An 18007-nucleotide genomic window follows, 5' to 3' on the forward strand; every position below is an offset into this window, starting at 1 on the left:
GTCCCATGTTGGCAGCTTTTGTCTGTGTGTGTGTGTGTGTGTTTGTGTTTGTATGACTACAGGTGTATGTGGTCAAGCAGAGGCCAGAGGATAATCTCAAGTACTGTCCACCTTGCTTTTTAAGACAGTCTCTCACTGGCTAACTCTAGTGAGCTAACTAGGCTAGGCCGACTGGCCAGAGAGCCCCAGAGATCCACCTTTCTCCTTCTGGGTCTAGGATTACGAACACGTGCTAACAAACTCAGCGTTTCTGTACATGGGTTCCAGGGATGGAGCTCAGGTCCTCAGGAAAGCACACCACAAGAACTTCTCTGAGGCATCTCTCCAGCTTCCCCCCTTATTCATGCTGGGGACTTTTAGCAGCTTGTCTTCTTCGCTGGCATCACTGAAGGCCTGTGGACCCACCTCGAAGTTGACATGCCCGTTGGGAAGGCGGTTGGCACAGCCCTCGTTGAGGAAGTAGATGTCTTTGATCAGCAGGCTGAAGAAGGGGATGACAATCTGGAAGGGAGAGGGTACAGATCAACGTAAAAGTGTGGGCCCCGCCCCAGCAGCCCAGAGCTAGAAGAGGGCTCGGAGCATAGGCACATGAAGTCCTAGCTTGTCCACCTGCCCCCTGGCCACCCAGCCTCAGCATGGAAGGGAGAAAAACCATGCAGAGCTCCACCGTGGCAAGTGACTTCTCCAATCGGAGTTCAGCCCAGCTTCTACTTATTCACCCTACAGTCCAACTCCTGAGCTGTGAGCCAGGACCTCTGCAAATGACACACAGTACCACCCGTGTCCTGGGAACAGAGGAGCAGTCGATAACAAGGCTGGGATAGTCACAGTTGTGCAAGACGGGGTTGGATACCTGGCTCTGCCATGGCCTTACAGTACAACTGTACAGTGAAGAATGCTCTCAGGGACTCAGTCTTCCAATCTGGCAGATGGGAATGCTGAAGCCCATCAGAGTTAAGTGGCGAGCCGGGCGGCATGGAGCCCACAGCCTTGCTGTCTGGCTTTCTAACATCCTGGCTCCTGGGATAGGACAGGCTTAATAGGACAGAGACTGGGCCAGGCGATTTGGTCCCCCAGGTTCCTGATTGCTACAGTTTGGATCCTGTGTTTTCCAAAGGCTCATATGGCTATGGCTTGCTTCCCAGGGAGGTGTTACGGGAGGTTGTGGAAACATTAGGAGTAGAATTTACTTAGCAAGAGACATGCCTTTGAAGGGACGATGAGACCCTGAGTTCTTTCTCCTCGTTGGCTCCCCTACCATCAAGTGAGCAATTTAATTCTTATCATGTGTCTTTCCCATAAAAGGCCTACAGCAACAAAGTCCTCCAATCATGGACTGAAACCATAGAAACCATCAGTCAAAACCAATCCCTTTATAAGTTGGTGGTGTCACATATTCAGTTACAGTGACAGAAAGCTGATTAATAAGACTGATACAGTCTTATCCAGTCAAAACTATGGCTGGAGAAGGAAGGGGCTATGAAGGCGGACACTTCTGACCTTTGACGATCTCTTCCTTACCTTCTCTCTGCTGCTGTGAGCAGTCAGCGAGCGGTGAGCTGCCCCACGCAGGGCTGTCCTATAGTTGCAGAAATTCCCCGTGGGGTCCATCTGGTGCTGGGAGGAGACGGGGGGCATGTGAGCAGCAATACTCAGGGACCGGCTGGCCACACCCCTTAGAGTAGAAACCCTGTTTACCTCTAGGATGAAGAACTTGGCTGTCTTCACTTTGGCCCAAGTCTTCTTGAGCCTGGAGACAGGGCTCATGTTCATGCCGGCTAGAAGAAGGTGTACAGAGTTGGGAGGGCCCCTCCAGCCTAGACAGTCCCCTTTGTTCCCAGAGTGTGCCCTGAGTGTGGCTGAAGGGTAGCTGAGTGGGTAGGGGCTGGCGTTCATTATACCGAGGTTCGACCCTGTCCCAACTACACAGGCCTACCGTGGCTTCACCAGAATCCATTTTGGTCTCTGTCTTAAGGTGTATACTGACGAATGCTTCAAATGCACCCTTGGGGGACAGACCCCGCTTCAAATGGACCACCTCCATCAGCCTCTGATGTGGGCAGGGATTTGGCCCACAGCCACACACTGTGGAGACCTCGACATGCACCCCGCCTGCTGGCCGTGCCCACGTTAATCTCTCTGGTGGTCCTCACACAGGCTACTTCAGGTCTGGGCAAGCTCACTCACAGATAATGGCCATGAGGGAGTTGAAGTTGCCGATATTGAAGCACTCGCGGGCCACGTCAATGAAGAACTCAATCACCTGTGCCCTCTGCTTCTTCTTGGCTGGCTGGGGGACAGGACCAGAGCTTCAGTGGGCACGCGTCCCCACTCCTTCCTGCTCAAACACCACATTCAAGCAGCCTCCTCCTGCCCTTCTCAAAGCCCACTTCACTGTGGATAAGTCCAAGGCCCAGGGTCTCGGGACCTTTTGTGGTGGAGCCAGCACACGCCTCTGAAGAGTGAGGTCAGATGTGACCCCGTGATGCTCCTGTGGGGCTGCGAGGCGTCTTTGGGATGGTGCCCCCTTGAGGTTTAACTTCCCATGAAAGACAGAAGTACTGCCATTTTCTTCCTCCCCACCATGGAATTTGCTCTCTCCTCAGTGAGAGCCAAACAGCAAGCCTGGGGCCTGCCATTGCTTTCTGTGCTGTCCCTTTATTGCTTCCTGTCAGAAAACTACGCCACTATGAAAAGTCACCTCGGGGACAAGTGCTTGGGACTCTACCTTTCTGGTGAGTCAGAATCAAACTGTCCCTGGGTCATCCCAGGAGGGTTCCTGAGTGTCCAGCTGTGCTCTGTCCACACAGCCACACAGCCGAGCCAGCAATGTGGCTATGGGAACGGGGCCAGGCCAGTACAACTCAGGTGGACCCTGCTTGTCCATCCACACAGTCATGGTCTCTCTGGCCACCAAGAAGTGTACTGTGACATCTGGATTTGTGCCACCAAAGTCCCTCCAAGGAGTGGTCTCCGCTGCAGAGAGCTGCCCACCCGAGATGTAGTCCCGCCCTTCAAAAGGCAACACACTCACCAACGACAGTGACAGAGCCAGGTGAGGTTTAGAGAAAGGCTGACCTCTCACCCCACCGTGGACACCACAGAGCCACTTGGCACACGCCTGACGGCTCTGTCCCTCTCTCAAGCGCAGACCCCTAGTGAGCATTGACCCTTGACCTCTGTCCCATTGAGCCCAACTGGACTAGGCAGTCTCTCCTCTTGTATTTCACCTTAGAGGACACTGCCCTTGGTATAAAGGAAACGAAGATGCCAGGCAGGGCGTGGCCAACATGGCCAACACCAGGATGCCAAACTTCCTGCTGACAGAAGCAGTCACTGGCCTAGACTTGTTTTGCAATTCAGTATTTTTTTTTAAAGAATTATGGTTCCTCGTTTTCTATATTCAAAAAAACGACAGATAAAAAGCCCTGGAGACTGATGGCTTGGGTGAAATCGTTCATATACTTCAGAGCACTGAATAGCATTCAAAGCAAGGCTGTTACACACGATGAAACCTCAGCGATAACCTGCTTTTCTCCTGCAAATGTCATTCACTAACAGCACTAACAATAGCATGCACAGCCTCAGAAGACACTAGTCAAAAGCAATAGGGGCTTGGTGTCAAACAAAACCAAGGACTTAGGAATAGATTTATTTCCAGTCTCACTGTTGGCCTGGACTTTCAATTTGCAATTTTCTAGTTCTTAAAGGTTAGACCATCTTTTACCTCCAAGCCCCAAGCAAGCTACACAACCCAGTGGCCCAAGGCACACAGGTCTAGACTGAGGCACATAGTGGGCTGCCCTCATTCCTTAACAACCAATCTGACTTTCTCCGCAGCCTGGGCTGGTGGAGTCACCCTGAGATTCCCTGGTCTGGCATGGTGGTCGGTCATGCCCTGGGCTTCAGAAACCTTCCAACCCCCAGGTAGCCTGTGACTGGCAGGCAGGGCCAAGCAGCTACTCACCATGCAGATTTCAGTCGCTACGAGATAGCACAGCCGGTTGAACCACTTCACATAAGCCTCTACGTTGTTTGTCTTGTCGTTGAAGCGGGGCTAGGAAAGACATGTGGGCTGAATCTCCTTGTTGGTGAGTTTTCAGAGTGCAGAATCAGATCATAGTCATAAGGGGGAACCCAGACACTGTGACGGTCTCAAAGTCAGCTAGAAACACAGTGACCCGATGTGTAACTTCCTGGTCTGCTTCTTAAGGGCTGGCGGCTCTAGGCTGGTCCCCACCATCACCAATGTGGGAGACCTTGGTTCCATCCACAGCACCAGATGAAGTACAAATATATGAATTAATGAGGCTGCAATTCAGAGTTTACTGGTACGCACACATAATCGATATTTATTATCCATAGAGTCTGTATTTGTAAATTTGTCCACTGTTTAATTGTTTCTGTAATTCCAACAGCCTGCATTGCTTTCCCATTCATTGGCGTGCAGGGACAGAAAGGCAAAATATTTGATCCGCTCAACTTACATAAGCATTTCCAGCTAAGACTGGACTAAACGAAGCTGTTGTGAATTGTTTCTGCTTGTGCTGTGAGCGAGGATCCTTTCCCCTGCCTTTTGTTTGGTGTCTCTTCTATTGTTGTGTTTTCTTTGGAGGAGAGTTTCAGTGTTTGGAAAGGATCCCAAGAATAATACTGAAGTGATATGTTTCATTCCTAAGAACACAAGGTTAAGCTGTGTCCTACACAGAGAATAGGTGCCAGGGGGCCTTCGTTTATCTGTGACATGCAGAGTTAGATAGACGATAGATGGATAGACAGGTGAACAGACAGAGGGAGAGACAGACAGTAGGTAAATAGATTAGATATACATACAGATAGATATTTCCTCTCTGTGGTGCTGGTGATGAAACCCAGGGCCTTGCACATGGCAGGCAAGCATACTACTTCAGAGCTACGGCTCAGACCCAGGCACGAATTGGCCTGGCCATTTGCCCTGAGCTCAGGGTTAAACAGGGATGCACAGTAGATAAGAGTCTTTAAACATGCACACATAACCACGATGACGTGTTGATTGCTTGTAGAAGGTGTTGAGAAGTCTGCCGGAGCCCAATGTTGTTGCATTTTCCCCCCAGGAGCAGTGGTTTAAAACTGCTAACTTAATGTCTGTGTTGGCATTCACATAATGACTGGGAATAGCAGAATCAACTCTATGAATGTGTGTAGTATGTATATACATGCATACCTATAACTATAGATTTTCATTTTAATCTTTTACTGAGTCATAAAATGTCTGGGGAAAAACCAATTCCAATCTATGCTGAATGTTCTATGAAATATATATATATACATATATATCATATATGTGTGTGTGCATATGTGCGCTATTGTTAAAACTATTAAACTTAAGATAAAGAAATGTGTATGCTGAACCTTTAATCCCAGCAGTTGGGAGGCAGAGGTAGGCGGATCTCTGAGTCGAAGTCAGCCTGGTCTACAGAGCGAGTTCCAGAACATCCAGGACTACACAGAGAAGCCTTGTCTCAAAACAACAACAACTACAAACAAACAAAAACAAAGAAATGTGTACGTTAAAACTACCAGGGTAATTTTCAATTAACAGAGGAGGTAGACGGAAAGAGACGAAAAGAGAGGAGAGAGAACTAAATCGGGAGATCAAGGAAGAGAACGACAAAGCCACAGCAGTCGATGAGGACAAACGCTTGCAGACCAACAATTATAATCAAATCCCATTTCTTGTCATTTTCTAAGTCGAGGATATAAGTAAAAAAAAATAGGAAATTATACATTTGATAAATGTCACATAGCCATTCAAAGGATCTGATCCCAACCTTTCTGGCTCAACTAAGATTTTTCAGCTTTATGGTGGGCTTATCAGGACAGAACCCTATCGGGAGTACAGAAATAACTGTAATATCTAGACAGGTTTTAAGGCAAAAACTATTCTGAAGGAAAAGCTTTGCAGAAGCATTAAAGGGCAACCACACAATAAGAGGTCCAATCTGTTGGGACAATGTCATGAGTGTGAACATGGTTGTGCTAAGTTACACCATGTCTTCAAAGTGTGGAGGAAGGGGAGATGACTCGGTTTCCCAAATTTGATGCCCAAAACCACAAAAAAGCCAAGCTTGGTGGCACTCACTTGTAATCCCACTGATGTGATTGTTATATTGACCAAGAAACGGCGAGATAAATCACAAAGAATATTAAAGTGGTTGTGAAGAAATTTAGGAGAACAGTTATCAGTGAGAGACTTTCTATCTTAAATTTGAAAATGGAAGGGAAATGGTTGAATCCTGTAACACTGCCAGAAGCTACAAAACAACTTAAGAGGAAAGAGAAAAGCAGGGGCCAGCTACCCAGGAGACTGAGGCAGGGGGGTCCTAAGTTCAAGATCTGACTAAACTAGTTAGTGAGCCTATCACACAATAAAAAGGAAAAAAAAGCACAAAGGAAGGTCGGGAGTGTAGCTCAATGGTAGAGTGCCTGCCCAGGAAATAGAAGGCCCTAGGTTCGATCCTCAGTACCCCTTTGTGGGGGTGGGAAAAGGATAAAGAGAAAATCTAAACAGTCTTATAGTCACTAAATAATAATAAGAATAAACTAAGAAACAAACTAACGAAAAAACTCTTGACTATTTTTGGAGGACCGAGTTTCTTTAAGAACACATCAGACTTGGACGTTTTCCTGGCAAATGCTGACTAATGCTCCAGCAATAGGCAGTTCCAGTCTTTTATACATAACAGAGAAAAGAGAAAGAGCAGCCAAAAATAGTAGCAGGAAGAAAAGTACCGGTCAGTCTTACTCATGGTTGACAGTGGCAGATGCTCTAAACAAAACAGCACACAGGGCCCAGGGATGCACGGAAGAGATGAGGGTTTATCTCATCCCTGTTCTGCTTATTTCAGAAATGTAAGGTGGATTCAACACTGATTAAAAAAAAAAAAACTAATAAAAGCAACCACTTCACAGTTTAGGGGAGACGCAACATGTGAATTCTGAGGCAATGCATCATTATGAAAATATTTCTCACATCTCAGAGACAGGAAATTTGCTGGACCTTACAGCCAAGATTTTGATATACCTTGAGGTCACGTAAGAGTGTCCGATATTCTGCTGTGTACTCAGCCTGTTGGTTCAACCTGCCTCTAAGAGAATGATGTAAAAACATCCGCACTTGCCTTGGATTCTCCACAGAATCAGCTTTTGCAGCCTCAGCTAATCCATAGCTGAGCTTTAATCTTCAATTATGTATTCTTCCAGGCCCGGAGCAATGCATGTGTGTTTGCATGTGTGCTATGACAACCATTGGCTGGAAATAGCAGACAGGACAAAAGAGACTCTGCGATAAAGTATCTGCCACAAATGCTCAAGACAGCATGGAGACAGTCTGTTTGCAGAACCGTTTGCTGTCTGCGTCAGTTGGAAGGGGTAGGCTCATCCCTTGTGAGACTCTGTTAGAGATTTCTGTAAAGTGCCCATCAGTCCTCCCTCATGAGATGCCTTAATAAAGGAGAGCGAAGTCCTTTGTTAGGGACAGATTCAGGCAGGCTCAGTATCAGACTCATCTGACACAGATTACAGACTGCTCAGAATCATAAGCTACACAGAGACAGAGGGCACATGGAGAGGAGCGGGCAATTCAGACTGGGTTCACTCTTGGACAAAGTCCTCCAAGAGAAGGTGTTAGATGCTTTTCCTGAATGTGATGCTGATGCATATCAGTGAATCCGAGACTCCCTCTAATGCCTGTAGTCTGTGCAGAGTAATAGAGCCAGAGAAAGAATCCAACAGAACCGAACAACCAAGCAGGATGGACCTCTTGACAAACTAAGAAGCAAGGCTCCTTTCTGAGACCTGAGGAAATGACCTGACACACTCAGGTATGACCTGCTAAAGGCATTCCTTCTAAACTCAGGAAAAGAAGGTTCTCTTCCCTCAACACCACTGCTTGACATTGTAGCGGTGTGTGTGTGTGTGTGTGTGTGTGTGTGTGTGTGTGTGTGCGCGCGCGCGCGCGCACATGCGTCCCACATTAAGTAACGATCCTAGCATCTCAGAGACCTAAAGTGACAGAGGAAGGCCTGTCCACTATTCCTGGCCCTCTTATACCTGAGGGGTTTCTATTTTATGGCTGCCACAAAAACAAAACAAATACTGTTTCAGGGGCTGGAGGGATGGCTCAGTGGTTAAGAGCACCTGCTAGAGGCTCCCAGCATCTACTTGGTGGCTCAGGGGTAGAATACATGCCTAGCATGCACAAGGCTCTAGGTTCAATGCCTAACACCTAAACAAAGTTCTATTTAGTACTGTCAGTTACAAAATTGATATACAAAAAAACTACTGTTGTCTTAATGGGGAGCACCTGATTGGCCTCAAAGCCGGTTTTCACTGAATACTATTTTGACTTGAACGACAGAGAAACTCTCGTTAGTCAGAGCAGCGTTTGGCTGACCTTGCTTTGATAATGGATGAGAAGCTTGCCACCTCCAAGAGAACCGTTCATAGCATTTGCAGCCAATGATGAAGTTCAAGCTTTCAAGACAAACTTGGAACTGACAAAACCCTTGTCCACCTCTGGGAGCGTGACAGCCTCTGGGTTTTCACAGCTTTTCTTCCCCCCAGCAGTAGGGAGATCCGCTTCACACAGCGTCTCCGGGTTTTCTCAAGGGGCCGATGTACGCATAATCACACAGTCAAAGTGGCTGATGTAAGCATAATCACATATCGAGGTGCCTGACAGTCCAGTGGGTGTCACGGTATATGGAAAGCTTGATGATATATTTTTGGATCTCGTGTTACAATGAGCGTTTAAAAATCAGCACTTGCGATATCTAACAAGAATATAGACAAATATCTCACACGAGTTTCAAAGATTTCAAATTCTCAACTACATACCCGTGAAAGCCCCTCCCCCCAGGAGGTCGGCTCTGGGATGGAACCAAGCTCTTGCCCTTGACCTCCAGCCCCCAGCCTGAGGATGCACGGTTACAAAGTTGACGCCGTTGCTCCTCGGCCTTGTAAAGTCATGTGATCTTTACCAACAGCACCCTGTTTTCCTTCCAGAGGCACAGTATGTCTAGCTTATTCTCCTTGCCTCTCTCAGAGGGCAAAAGACGCAATCACACACTATAGCATTTAATTTGCACTCCTTTTGTTAGGTGGGGCCTTGACTAGAGGATGCTTCCAGTTCTGGCTGGATCTAGCCTTTTGGTTGGACGCCCTACTCCGGTGGCTGGGCCTCTAGGAACTAAGAACTAGCTCTAAATCCTGACATGGCTCAACGTGCCCAATCTTTTTTTCAAGCACGGGGCACCAGCCGGCACTTCCGTCAGTGGCCGCTGGAGGGCACCGGCGCCCGCCGAAATGCACAGGGAGTAGGTCCTAGGACGTGCAAGATGCACCCTGTATCTGATCTCTACCCAGTGTAGGAGCTAGACTCAAGGTGATAGCAGGTTTAACGAACTCGCCTCCACCCTGGCTGAATGAGTGATCAGATAGGGTTCACCCAGTAAGTCTCATGGGCTCCCTAGGACTCGGTGCTGTTGCCATCTGAGCTGGAAAGCCCTGGGTAGGGTGGCCAGGGGCCCTCCATTCCGTTCTGAGCATCATCAAGGCTCCCCTAGTTGATGCCGGTGAGATCCGTCCATATCAAACACCCCCCACTACACCCTCTCCACCCCCACCCCCTACCCTCTCACTCCCCACGCCCTGGCATGGTCACCACTAGGTGGAGGCCAATGTTGCCGAGGCTCTTCCAAGAACCTTTTACCTTTGTGCCCTCCAAGGGGTCCTTGTTCACAAAAGCCTGGACAAACTCCTCGGGTCCAATGTGTCTTAGTCGCTCCTGCACGGGAAGGGAGAAGAGTCAGAAGAGAGGGAAGGCGTGGGGAGGGGGTACCACGCCGGGGAGGCAGCAAATGTGGCAGGAACGTGCCCACTTCCCTTCATTGCTTCTCTCGGGGGCCCTTTGGCCTACACAGAAACCCGTGTGTTTGGGGCAAGATCAGCTCATTCCCTTTTCCGGGCACGAAGGAGGGTTTAGCTGTTGCTCTGGAAAGGGCAGCCTCCCCTGCCTGCCCCCACCCCCAGGCATGTAGGGCCCCAATGGGAAATTCCTTTGGCCTGAGAAGAGCACACAGTGAATGACATCATGATAGAGTTTGAACCCAATTCCTCTGTCCTCAGCCTAGACTATGATGTTGGCACTTCTAGACCTCCTGTGCCACCCCCAAGAATGCCAAGGGACTGTTCCAGGGTCCTCTGCAGATGCCCCTGGTCTCTGGGCCTAGATCCCTGGGCTCGCCTGAGATCAGGAAAGACAGGCTGGGAGCAGCATTGGCTGTTTGCAATTGCTCCCTTCCCTGGGTCCCACTCACCAGCTCCACATGGGTCAGTTGCTGGGCCAGCGTGTAGGGGTCACTGCAGACACCTAGGAGCTCCCTGTGGATGGAGGCTGGTGGCTTGGTCCTGTACGAGATGGGCTTGTCCGCCCCTACCAGGCCTTCTGGCCCCTGGCCAAGTGATGCCAATTTCTGGTGCAGAGTCTGCAGGAGCTGATGCATCCTGTTCCCATAGGTCTAGGGCGGGGCGAGGGGAGAAGGTGCTCAGGCTTGAATACCCACACCCCAAACTCAACCACAGCCACAGGCTCTAGGACGAGTGTGTGAGCGTGTGTATGCATGCATGTGTGTGGGCATGCACATGTGCTTGTGTGTGTGCATGCATGTGTGTGCTTGTGTGTGCATGCATGTGTGTGCAGGCACGTGGGCAGGCACGTGTGTGCTTGTGTGTGTACACGCGTACATGTGTGTGTGCATGCATGTGTGTGCTTGTGTGTGTATGCATGCATGTGTGTGTCTGTGTGTGTGTCTGTGTGCATGTGCGTGTGCATGGCTCTGCGGACAAGGCCAGGTACCAGCAAACACGCTGTGACCTGGGACCTGACAAAAAGACCCTTCGTTGGACTTGTGGTAGTTGGGGCCAAAGTGAATGCCAGTTGGGAGAAGGCTGCAGGGTTACAGGTGGAAGCTGAGGAAATACTTTGGGTAGAACATCTCTGGCTAACGTGGCTACTGGCAGAGTGGGGAAGGCAACCCAGGGAAGGAGAGAGAGAAGGAAGGGAAGGCATGGGACAGGCCCTGCCTGGAGCGTTCACCTCTTACTGACTCCGGGGGAACCATCCGGCTCCTTGAGCGTGCCCAACTCAGAAAGGCCTTCCCAACCAGTCTTATGCTCCTGCCTCAGCCCCTAGCAGTGCTACCTTCTTCAGAGTGACTTCTCTTATAGGACCCCAGCTAGAATGATGCTGGATGGGACAGGACGTGTCATCTCTGTAACAAGAGCCCAGCCCAGTTCTGGGCACGCAGCACGTATTCCATGAACAGGGCAGGGACAAACCTGCTCCACGTGGAGCTCAGGACAATGGCCACTTTGGATTCTGCTCTGGACTGGGGGCTGAACAAGAGGTTCCTGCAGGGGCATCTTCTTCTACCCACAAGGGGAAATCCACTGTATCTCCTTCAGAGATCATATTTACTTAAAAAATATTTTTAAAATAAAAAAATAGGTGCGTGCGTGTTTGCTTGTGTGTGGGTGTGTACACTTCAGTGGAGTTGTTCTCAAAGTCCAGGATAGGGTTTCAGCTCCCCTGGAGCTTGAGTTACAGGTAAGTTGTGAACTGCTTGGTGTAGATGAACTGACCTTAGTCCTTCTGCTCTTAATCACCCCTCCTGAATCACATCAGCCCCAGAGACACTACTTCTAAACAGAGATACCATCGGCCTAGCTGGGTTTATTGAGACATCCACATATCCAAAGAGTTTTGGCCAGTAACCCAGAATAGACCCGAGTGTGTTAGCCCGTGGCAAATGTCACACATAGAGATGACTCCACGCCTCATGAGCCAAGGAGTCATCCCGGGACCTGGCAGATCAACAGTAGGCAGTTGGGAGAGCCAGCTTTCTCAGGTGCTCTTAGGGTTCATCTGTAGAGCTCTAATGCCTCCAAATGACAGGTCCTTGGCAACAAGCACTGACGCCAGTTTGACCCTGCATGGGGAGCGGGGCAGCAGGAAGGGGGCCTCTGTGGCACAGGTCCCTGGATATGGGACTTTGCAGGTTGTTTAGTGGGTCAGAGAGTCACTGCCGGGCATCCAGTCCATCTGAGCCCATTGGTGGGTCCTACTCACTACATAACTCCATTGCCAGGATGGAAGGGAGAGGTAGAGATACTGGGCCTAAACAGGGTCTGGCATTCCCTCTCAGCTATGTAGGGCCTGGTTCCTCCATGGGCTCCAGAGGGCCCATTGAGGGGCTGTACTATGCGGTGTGAGGAGAGAAGAGCCCAGGGGAGACTAGAACAGGCTCAGGACCTGGATAGAAAGACACAGGAAGGGGAAGTGACATCCACCCTGGCTGACCCACCTCGTCACACGGGGCGATGCGGCCCACCACGTCTGTCAGGTGTCCTATGGTGGACTCCTCTTCAAAGTCCCGTGGGAAGGTTTCGGTCCACTCGGCCAACAACTGGAGCAATTTGGCACCAAACTTCCGGACTCGGGCCTGCAAGGCAGAGCAGAGGCAGGGGCCACTTGGCGGGGTGCAGTGAGGAGCTGTCAGGTCTGCACTGAGCATGCTCCCCCTATCTGGAGCATCCCTGGCCTCTCCCTTTCTGGGAGCTAAGGTATCTTAGTTCTTTCACGGGGCTCCCTCTCTTTTACCAGAGGCTCAGGCCCAGCTCAGAGATGGAACTATATGAGTTCTGGCCAATCAGATCCTTGTGTTCTAATTTATCGTGTGTAATGACCGGTGCACAGATGAGCCTATGACCTAAGGCAGAACAATGAAATCTCAACCTTTTACCTTTAAAGGTCTTTCCAGGAGATTGGAAGGTTAGAAGGTCTCCTTGGCAGAGGAGGCCACCTATCGCCACGCACGAGAATCTGCCAGCACCAGTGAGCCCTTAGTCCCAGGTGAAATCAGGGCAGAGCATTCAAGTGAGGATGACCATGTCCTAGTTCTGAGATTTGGGCCCCTCAAAGAGAAGGCAGTTACATGCGTCAGCCAAGTCCCTTTTCTTGGGTCAGTTTAAGTTGAGTTTCTGCCACACTACCCAAAAGCCAGACTGACACAGATGCAGAAAATCATAATTCACAGGACCAGGTCAGGGAGAGGGAAAGAGTCTGAGGAGCCATGGCATGGAGAAGCCATCCTTCCCCTACAGAAATAGGAGCCCAGTAGAGGCATGGGGCCATCCCAGGCCACAGGGGTTAAGGGCCTCATAAACTAGGCTCTGGGGACACATCACTAGCTTTAAGAAGATCTCACCAGACTTTGGGAAATGGCACAAGTTGTAAAGGTGACTATCCTTGCAGGTCCTAGACCTCCGATAACTTAATAGGCTCCTTTTCCAGAAGGCAGAACAACTACTTCCTCCCAGAGAGGCTGACCCTGTGAGGTCACGCCCCGGGATACGGATGCACTCAGGGGCTCCCTGGCCTGCCCAGCCCCTCACCTTGTCCAGCACCGGCTTATCCAGCTGTTCCTGCTCTATGCACAGGTGGCACACCCGAGCCAGGAGCTCCCGGGGCTCGATGAAGAGACGCGAGCTCAGCAGGAAGGTGAAGATGTAGGCTTTCTGGTGAGGATAACACACAGGCTCATCAGGGGACAGAGAGTGTGTCGGTCGCCAGCCTGCCCCAATTCCCCCGGCACAGGCCATTCCCGGTCCCAGCAGCTGCCCCCTGCTCTCCCCCACCACCCCTCCCCCAAGGCGGCTCACCTACCTCTGGGTAGTAATCGGCTGTAGGCACCAGGTGCTGAATCAGGGTGTCCAGAGAGGCTGAAGATGGAGCTCCATCTAGGAGGGGCTGTCCAGCCTGCTCGCCTTCTGTGGATTCTGTGGGAGGTGGGCTGAGGCTGCCCGGGGTGACCATGTCGGAGGCACTCAGTGTCCGGGGCATGCCTGCCTGCAATGGCGAGAACCAGTTGGGGTAACCTAAGCTGGAGCCCACTGACTCTCTGTCTCTCACTGTCCACATCATGTGAAGCTGCCACTGTCCCTTACTTCACAGCCCAGCATTCATTCTCCATTTTCCTATAGCTCCTCGGTTCCTCCCCCAGGAACTGTCTCTTCCTTACTGTCTGTTTCTCCAGAACCTCTCTTCTTGGAAAACCCCTTCACAAAAGCTGCTTCTCTCTCATTTTTATAGTTCAGGCTGGCTGTAGCTCTCAGCAACCCCCCTGCTGCTTCAGACTCGGGTGAGTCACCACGCACACGAAAAGTTGTTTTTCCAAGTCCCCAGTAGTCACCAAAGCTACTGGCCACCAAGTCTGGCTCAGGTAGGATTCTGATCCAGGATAGGGGTTCAGGAACAATTTCAGACCTTCCTTGACATTTGGAAGCTATTGTTCCCCTGGGGCCCTACTGACTGGGACTGTGGGCTCGATGTCGTTGAGTTCATCCCGTCACTGTGAGGATCTGGGAAAGCAGGCACACTCTTTTTGGGGGGAAAGAGCTGGGAGTGAACCCTTGTGCATACTACCCAAGGGCTCTACCACTGAGTTAACATCCCCCTTTGCTACTTTTCATTTTGAGACAGGGTCTTCTAAGTTGCCCGAGCTGGCTTTGTATGCACTCTGTAGTCCAGGCAGGCCTTGAACTTATGATCCCCTTGCCTTAGCCTGCTGAGCACCTGAGATCGCAGGCCTGTACTACCAGGTCTGTCTGAAAGCAAACACCTTCCAAGAACAGTGCTGGAGCTCCTGGATGCTCTGCCTGAGCCATGCGGTAGACTTACCTGTTAGATGCACCTGCTTAAGTTGGAGTTCTTGCCAGTGTAGTTAAAATCACTGCCTCCTGCGGCTGCCCTTGCAGGCACTCTGTGATAGAGGCTCACTCACCTGCCCAGCTCTGCTTCCTCCCTTTCCCCTCATGCTTTTGCCAACCACCATGCACTCTCCTTCCCAAACACTGACCCCCTGGAACACACTGTCCCGCCTGCAGGGTGGCTATCCCGCCATCCTTAGTCTTCCCTCAATACATGTCAGAAACACCTCTGGGGCTACCCCTGCTTCCTCCCAACGTCCCTCTGCTGCAAGGCCACGCTAATCCCTCGTGGATACCAGTGGACTTTTATTGTGAGCCCCGTTGTAGGGCTGGGGGCTTCTGTCAGTTGCTGGTATAGAGAAAGGCCTTGGGGGCGTTAGTGTTCCCTCCATGCAGGCAAGCCAGAGTGCCTCTGTGGTCTGGCCAGCAGAGGGCTTTTGCGCATTTTTTTACAGGGAACCTATGCTTGCTCCCAGCTCTTCCACACAGGCCAGTCTGTGGGTGTTGGACCAGTTCCAGCCTAGACGGTTAGGTCACCCCACTTTCTCAAACACAGAATCTTAAAGGATCGCCCTGAGGAAGTTCCCAAGACTTAGTATGCCCCCTGAAAGACTCTGGCCTTTTCCTGCTTTTTCTGCCCACTAGTGATTCTGACCTGAGAGTAGAGACAGAGAGACAGGCGGTCAGAGCACACTCAGGGGTGAGAGGAACCCTTTAGAGAGCTAGCCACAGTCTGTGATGTGGGGAGTGCTGGGACGAGGCTTGGTCGCCAGGAGCAGTGGCGCATGCCTTTAATTCCAGCACTCTGCAGGCAGAGGCAAAAGGATCTCTATGAGTTCAAGGTCAGCCTGGTCTACAAAGGAGTTCCTGGATAGCCAGCGCTATTACACAGAGAAACCCTGTCTCGAAAGGGGGTAAGGGAGGGGGGGCTTGGTCACTCCATGTGGATGGACATGTGGATGAACAGCCCTGACCTTGGTGACAATCACTTAATTTACACCTCCCTAACAAGCTAAAAGCACTCAATGTTCAGTCCTGAAACTGAACATTTCACAAATGCCCTCTGCAGGTGAAGATTCACGGGGGGTGGGGTTCCCCGAAGTTCTCAGTGGAGAGGGTGGCCATCTCTAGAGACAGCAGAGGCCAACCATGTCTCACACCTGGGGCTCAGCACCTGGTTCTAACTCCACGGGTCAAAGTGTGGGAGCTTAGACGGTCCTCTCTCTCCTGTGTGATGTCTGTCACCTCTTCACCCTGCAGCCTGTCCTGGATCCCAATTCAATTTTCTCCAAGATGGGCCAGTGACCGCATGGAGGTGACAATGACTCTCCGTGGGACAGGTAGCAGTCTGTCACATGGTGGAAGGAACCACAGAGGGATGCTTCATGAGACAATCAGGGGAGCTCTCAGAATACCTGGCTTAGCATCAGACATTTGATGCTGGGTCCATGAGGATGGGTGGCTGGATCCCCAAGTTCACACTGGGGGCTAAAGGAGTGTTCCATAGGGGTGACCTGAGAGAGGACAAGCTGCAAGAAGGGGTTTGGGGAAGTCACTGCACTGGGGCCTGAGGGAAGGAATGACCCTGTGGAAAAAACGTGCCTGGCAAGGGACCAATGTAGTTGAAGGCTGGGATGATTTGGAAGGTGTGTTTATGTGGCAGGGGCCAGGTGACTGGGTCCTGGGTGACAGAGTAGGGGATGAGGGAGAGAACAGGGTAATGGGGACATCACACATCCATGTGTGAAACACACGTCCTTCCAAGAAGCACACGGAGACCCCAAGCCCTGCCCATGCATCCTTTCCTGCAAGTAGGGGTGATTTTTGATTAGTTTCTTCTCTATTTTCCTATAGCTTCTTTACACAGAGACAATATAAGCGTATATCACACACACACACACACACACACAAAATTGCTCATCACCCACACTGACTAGTTCTGGGTACTTTTCATTAGCAATACATCTCAGAAATCTTTCTGTGGCAGGCCAGGGTTTGCTTAATTTCTTGCTTAAAACACTTTATTTTAATTTTTAAAACCATCTTATTCACTGTTTATATGTCCAAGATTCCTTAAAGCCAGTGATGGAACAGCCTAAACGATCATCAGTGGATGGATGGATAAACAAAATGTACTAGATATGTATGATGAAATATTGCTCTAGCTTAAAAGGGGAGAAAATTCCGATATGTTACAGCCTGGAGAAACACGGAGGACATGAAGCTAGGGGCCGACACCAGTTACACGAAGAGAAGGCTAGACTGGGGAGATGGGTCAGCAGCTGAGAGCATGCACCTCTCTGACGCACAACCTCCTGGAAGTCCAGTCTCGAGGACTTCAGTGCCCTCTTGGTTTCCACAGCTGTGCTCTGTCTCTGTCTCTCTTGCAATAACTTTGAGTTTCTCTCTCGGCATTTTTGGTGGCGTGAGGCTGAGTGTGTGAACTGGATACAGATACAATGTGGTTCTAGGACGCCTCCATTCTATGATGCATCATCAGGCTTCATGGTCCAGGAACAAATGCCTGAATCAGTCAACGTATCGAGACAGACGGCTTATTTCAGTTTACTGTTTTGAAGCTTCATTTCTGGTCAGTGTCTGACTGCTTTGGGCCAGTGGAGACAGCATGATAGGGTACTTAGTACAGGAAGAAAAAAAAAAACCACTCGCCTCATAGCTGGGAAATGAAAGGGATGAAGAGAAAGAGCTCAGCTACCATAGTCCCCTTCAGGCACATGACCCCAGTGACCCCAGTGGCCTCAAGAGCTTTCACCGTCTTACACCTCTTGAAGGTCTACCACCATTCAATAGCACCATCCTGGGGACCAGGCTTTGGTGCACAGGACATCAAGATCCAAACCAGGTAAGACTGTGTATAAGTCACTCACATCATTGCTGTGATGAAATACCCTGGGAGAAAGGGTTTATTCTGTCTCACAGTTCGTGGTGGCAGGAGCTGGAGCTATCTGGTCACATTGCAGCCACAGTGACAAAGGAGAGAGGAATAAAGGCTGGTGCTCAACCTAGATTTCTCCTCTCTTTGCAACACAGAACCAGAGCCCAGCAATGGCGCCAGTCTTTGGGGTAAGTCTTCCCATCTTAGCCTAATTAAAATAATCCCTCTAGCAGGGCGATGGTGGCGCACGCCTTTAATCCCAGCACTCGGGAGGCAGAGGCAGGCGGATCTCTGTGAGTTCGA

General features: G+C 50.4%; 1 protein-coding gene across 1 annotated transcript in view; it reads right to left on the reverse strand.

Moving 5' to 3' along the window:
- Rasgef1c (RasGEF domain family member 1C) overlaps positions 1 to 18007 on the reverse strand; it is a 69052-nt gene that overhangs the window by 8354 nt on the left and 42691 nt on the right. The window contains exons 2-11 of the mRNA XM_075992792.1: positions 13766 to 13948; positions 13495 to 13617; positions 12405 to 12542; positions 10359 to 10559; positions 9752 to 9826; positions 3968 to 4057; positions 2188 to 2290; positions 1699 to 1778; positions 1522 to 1617; positions 406 to 501 (exon numbers count right to left, since the gene is read on the reverse strand). Of these exons, the coding sequence (XP_075848907.1) occupies positions 406 to 501; positions 1522 to 1617; positions 1699 to 1778; positions 2188 to 2290; positions 3968 to 4057; positions 9752 to 9826; positions 10359 to 10559; positions 12405 to 12542; positions 13495 to 13617; positions 13766 to 13942 (1179 nt within the window). The 5' untranslated portion in view covers positions 13943 to 13948. The remainder of the gene's footprint in view (positions 1 to 405; positions 502 to 1521; positions 1618 to 1698; positions 1779 to 2187; positions 2291 to 3967; positions 4058 to 9751; positions 9827 to 10358; positions 10560 to 12404; positions 12543 to 13494; positions 13618 to 13765; positions 13949 to 18007) is intronic.

This window comes from Microtus pennsylvanicus, chromosome 11 (assembly GCF_037038515.1).
Source record: "Microtus pennsylvanicus isolate mMicPen1 chromosome 11, mMicPen1.hap1, whole genome shotgun sequence".
Taxonomy (NCBI): domain Eukaryota; kingdom Metazoa; phylum Chordata; class Mammalia; order Rodentia; family Cricetidae; genus Microtus; species Microtus pennsylvanicus.